The sequence below is a fragment of the Aplysia californica genome, unplaced genomic scaffold, assembly GCF_000002075.1.
Source record: "Aplysia californica isolate F4 #8 unplaced genomic scaffold, AplCal3.0 scaffold01173, whole genome shotgun sequence".
NCBI lineage: Eukaryota > Metazoa > Mollusca > Gastropoda > Aplysiida > Aplysiidae > Aplysia > Aplysia californica.
This window is the reverse complement of record NW_004798443.1, coordinates 111,045-116,140: the sequence shown is the minus strand read 5'-3', so window position 1 is coordinate 116,140 and position 5,096 is coordinate 111,045. Positions and strand designations below refer to the sequence as shown.

The 5,096-nt window shown below is 52.3% G+C and overlaps 1 protein-coding gene across 1 annotated transcript in view; it reads left to right on the top strand.

Moving 5' to 3' along the window:
• Window positions 1-5,096, top strand: part of LOC101845291 (trithorax group protein osa) — a gene marked incomplete at its 3' end in the record, with an annotated part of 23,735 nt that overhangs the window by 13,482 nt on the left and 5,157 nt on the right. The window contains 1 exon segment of the mRNA XM_013090197.2: window positions 879-4,170. Coding sequence (XP_012945651.1) covers window positions 908-4,170 — 3,263 coding nt within the window.

The window sequence follows — 5,096 nt, the reverse complement described above, 5'->3', positions numbered from 1 at the left end:
ACACACACACATACACACACACACACACGTGCAATATCGGTCGCGTTTCAGAACACAAACATCGGCAAAACGTTCGCCTGATCGTTTGCCAAATTTGTCTTCGCCCGTCAGCAGTTATGATAGCGGTAATCTGCTTTCGTTCATGAACACAACTTTCCAATTGACGCTTTGTGATTGTTTCATACTGTCTCGCCCTTTGAAGACGGCGCTGTCATTGCCGATTCCTTAAATTAATGACCGTCCTAATTAAGACCCTCTTGATCTAAGTATGTACGTACGAGACGGTGCCTCACAGTGATGGAAAAAGGTTTTCACGAACTCCTTGGATGCATTGAGCCGTTACTGCTGCAAAAAGAAAACGATTCTGTAGATACCATTGCGGAATGTGTCTCTTGAGCTCGGGTGGTGACTGGAGACTTTCGTGTTCTTTGTCTGTTGTCAATATGTGGGTGTCTGGCGGGTGTTCTGGTCTGATTTGCTCCTTCTTTCTTGTCAAACATATACATGTCGTTCTTACCTCTCCTCCTTTTTGTGTTTGTTACTCTCTTGTAACACCTCCAATAGTTGGCACTTACAATATTATGACCTGATTGTGTTGCAAAACTTTTCCCCCTCAATTCTTTCTATCAGCCAGTCTTACATTTTCCCTGTACAAAACGACTGTTGTCATTTCGAGGCGCTTGTCTATGCGGGTGGGTGGGTGGCTCCACTGGTAGGTCCTACTTCTTTACTTTCCATCTGTTTATCCTGTCTGTCTTACTTTTCCCAGTGATAAATGACCATTACTGTATCAATGTGCTTCGCTTCATTCAAACAAACAAAAAATGTGCTTCTTTTCACTTAAACTTACCGATCTGTTTGTCTGTGTGTCTTGCCAGGCCGGAGCTGAGCTGTGCAGACTTCCAGCATGGGACAGTACAACTCGACAGGCGCTGAAGGCTCGGGGCCAGGAGCACCCACCGGCCCCCCATCCTCCCTGACCTCTATCGCGCGGAGCCAGGAGAGTCTGGATGAAGCGGCCAGAAATGCTGCCACGCTGGCCGCCTCATGGCGAAGTCATGGGATCTTCGGAGCCTCCCTAGCCAGCCGGCCCGACACGAGAGAGGACTCTGTGGTCGGGGCTGGCCGCCCGGTGGGGCGGGCTGGGGAGACCACGGACACCAACAAGATGTCCATACGGGCTGCCATAGACACCTACATTGAGAACTGTCTGTCGCAGCAGACCAACGACATGTCGCCGCCCTCTGAGAGCAGTGGTCCGTCTCAGGCCTCTGGTCAATCCGACAGCAGCGGAGACAACACCCGGGACTCAGAGGACCCCCGGCCCAAAGATGCCACCGCAGCGGGAGGTGACTCCGCCCCTCCGGCCAATACCTCTAGTTGTGAAGATGGCTCTAGTCACAGCAGACAGGTGGTTGGGGATACCACTAAAAGTTCGGAATCCTCATTTGCTAAAAGCGATGTTTCACATGGAGGTACGGGTAAGCCTACACTGGAGAATGCCACAGAGCCTGGGTCTGACTCCTCTAAAGAGAAGTCTGGCAATCCAGATGGGAAGGCAAGTCAAGGACGCACACCGGGAGATTCTGTGGCAACTCCAGAGGAGAAAAAGACAGACGGGATGAATTCTTGTGGGGATGTTCTCGCGCCTTCCAGTGTGAAAAAGGTTGGGGATAGTAGCAGTCATTCGGGTCATTCAGCGGAGCGTCAAAAGAGTGGGAGTGATTCAAAGTTCGGAGCGGGGGACAAACGGGATTCTACTTCCCCCATCCTCGGGAAGGATGACTCGGCGAAAAATTCTCCCCATCACCCGTCATCAGGACATCAGGAGCCGTCAGCCATCTCCACTCAACCCCACTCCGTGGCAGCTGCCACACAGAGGTCTTCCCCTCCCATGAGACTACAAACTCTGATTGACAAAGTTCTGGATAAATCCTTACAAGACCCCCTACCCCCCTCACCTCCGGAGGTGACTATTAAATCTGAAAAATCTGAAAAATCGCCGTCTCAGGATAGCAGCACAGCTCAGTCAGAACCAGACGTTTCTGTCATAAAGATGGAGGGGCCAAAAAAAGCCACAACGTTGTGTTTCAAAGACCATCTAGAAAGAATGCTAATACAAAATTTTCTAACATACGAGGAAGATGAGAAGAAGGAGAAGACAAAAGCGGAAGCTGCCCCCTCAACAAGAGTGGTGAAAGTTGACTCGGAAGTGGAGAATAAGAAGGAGGACAGTGGTACGTCATCAGCTCACAAGTCTGGCTCTGACAGCACCATCAGCGTACAGGACATCGTGGATCGCGTCATCTCCGAGACCGAAGTGGTCAGTAAGCTGATGACGCCTGGCGACGCTGCCAAATCCTCAGCTACAGGGAGCAAGGGAGGTGAGTCTGGTAGTGGTCAATCCCCTGGTGGGGTCTCAGCGGGCTCTCATTCGTCGCTGGGTTACGTGAGCAAACCAAACCGGAATCTGATGGAGCTGCAGAGACACTCAGTGAACAAGGAACATCAGTCCAGCACCATGGGACGTAAGCGTGGACGGCCGCGCCTGGGAAGTCCCATCAACAGCTCGGGCAACTGGGCGCTGGACACGGCCAAGGACATGAAGGCCAAGGCTGCAGCTGCTGCCGCCGCCTCCTCTGGCTACCACCACCACAACAACCCGCACGGTGTGGAGTACCGGGGCTCTCAGTCTGGGCCCGGCGGTCACCACCACCCAGCGGACGTGGGACTGTCCCGTGGTGGAAGCAGCAACAACACCCACCCGCCTCCCCCTCCTCCCCACGCCCGCCTTACACAAGGCCCACCACCTCTAGACTTTGCTCCTCATGGCTCTTTACAGCACGGGATGTCAGGAAAGGCTCTGTTAGCCGCCGCCCATGGCCCCTCCCACTCTTCACCTTACCACCCCCACATGTCACCTCAGAGACATGCTCACCCGGCGGCAAACTCACCCTCTAGTAAACACCCTCCTCCAGTTATCTCAACGGCATCATCGTCATCATCAACATCATCATCGTCTTCAGCCCCCTACTATTCTCACCAGATCCCCGGAGAGTCATCGTTCCATGGGCGTGGTCCCAGCCAGCACCTGCCCAACCTCCTGCTGGGACATCCTTCCCGCCACATACGCCCACAGCAGCTTGCAGGACACCCGCCAACCTCCAAGCCCCCTCCTCCTCTCATCCTGGCTGAGCAGATCAGTGAGAGTCTAGGCAGTGGAGGTCGAGAGGGTGGTGGTGGTGGTGGTGGTGGGGGCGGCGGTGGAAGTCGGCTGGTTCCAGTCTCCCACATCCCCACCAAGTCGTGTTCCTGCCACAGCTGTGTGGCCCACTTCTCGCGGGGGAAATCTCCACCTCACCCACTGACCCACCCATCATCTCACCCCCCCTCCCTCCCCCCTCACCTCAAACAATACCCATCAGTACACAAAGCGGAGACAGATCCACCGGATCCAAACCTGCGCCATGGCCAGTCTCACGTACCGCACTATCACCCTTACCAAAACTCGTCTCAGTCAGCGAGGCGAAACTCAAAGGACTACTACCCTGCACAAGGTCAGCCCCCTCCTGCCACTGAGTCTCTCCGTCCGGTCATTGCCGTGTCCGGTCAAGGTCTTCCTCCCCAGGCCATTATCCCCAGCTACATTGCTGCTCAAAGGCCTCGCCCAGAGGGCCCGAACCCAGGCCCCCCACCACCTCCACAACCAAACCCAGCGTTAAGCAGAGAGGCTCACTCTCACAACCGCTACATGGACCACCGAGCTCAGAACCCATCACCTGGTCACTATCCGGGCTACAGTGGTCACTCCTCAGGTCCTGCACATGGCGCGCCTTCGTCCAAACCTCCCTCGACACATGCCAAGTACATGGACGGGGAGAAATCAACTAGAAATATCCCACCCCCGAGCCACCACACAAGTATCTACGAGACAAACTTGTCCTCGGCGCGGAGCCTCAGAGACAAAGTTCCTCAGCATGTCAGTCAGGAGGCCTCCAAGCATGGCCACACTTCCTATGCGCCGCCCCCAGCTGCTGCCAATCAGGACAGTGACCAGCCTCTTGACCTGTCGACTAAGCCAAGCCCTGCCCACCGCAAGGACACACGGGTCAGAGAGACGGAGGTGTTGAGGGCTGAAGTACCCGCGTACAGGGGGAATCCTGGCTACAGGTGGGTGTGCGGGGGATTGTGTGGGGGAATTGTAGGTGTGTGTGGAGGATTGTGCTTGGGATTGTAGGTCTGTGTGCTGGATTGTCATGTGTGTGGGGTTGTAGACGTGTTAGGAATTGTGTGTGGAATTGTATGTGCGTGTGGGACTGTGTGTAGTGTGTGCGGTGGTTTATTTTTGTGGACATAAATGTATTGTGTGGGATGTGATTACAATTGTGCAAGGGTGTTATACTTATACTGTGAGAATACTTTTTATATTTATGATTACAGGTGTGTGTGTGTGCTTTTGTGTGTGTGAGAGAGTACTGCGTATTTCTATTATTAAATGTGTGTGTGTGTGCGCGCGCGCATTTGTGTGTAAAAGAGTACTGTGTACTTCTCTGATTACAGACATGTGTGAGAGTACTGTGTATTTCTATAATTACGGACATGTATGTGGGTCTGAATGAACTATCTGTGTATGATTACAGGTGTGCGTGTGTGTGTGTTTGTTTGTTTGTGTTTGTGCACGTTGCTAACTTCAGACCGAACTAGTACTTGGTCAAGCCGAGGGTGGGTGGTTGGCGGGTGCTCTGGTGTGGTTTGCTTCTTCTTTACTATCAAACATCTAATTTTATTGTCTTTATTTCCCCTCTTTCTTTTTTGTGTTTGTTATTCTCTTGTAACACCTCTAATCTTTGGCTCTTATTTGACCTTATTGTGTTGCAAGTGCCGTAAAACTCTTACGAAAAATAAAACAAGCAGAGAGATACATAAAACAAGCTATGCACCTTTCCACTTATGGTGTTTCCACAAAAAGATGGACATTCATGATAAAGACCCAAACTCGTAACTCAACCCAAACTCTCTCACATCCCGTACCAAAACTCATCGCATCTTATAAGTCATATTATCACCAAATGTTGCAAAGTTCTAATAAACCAGAC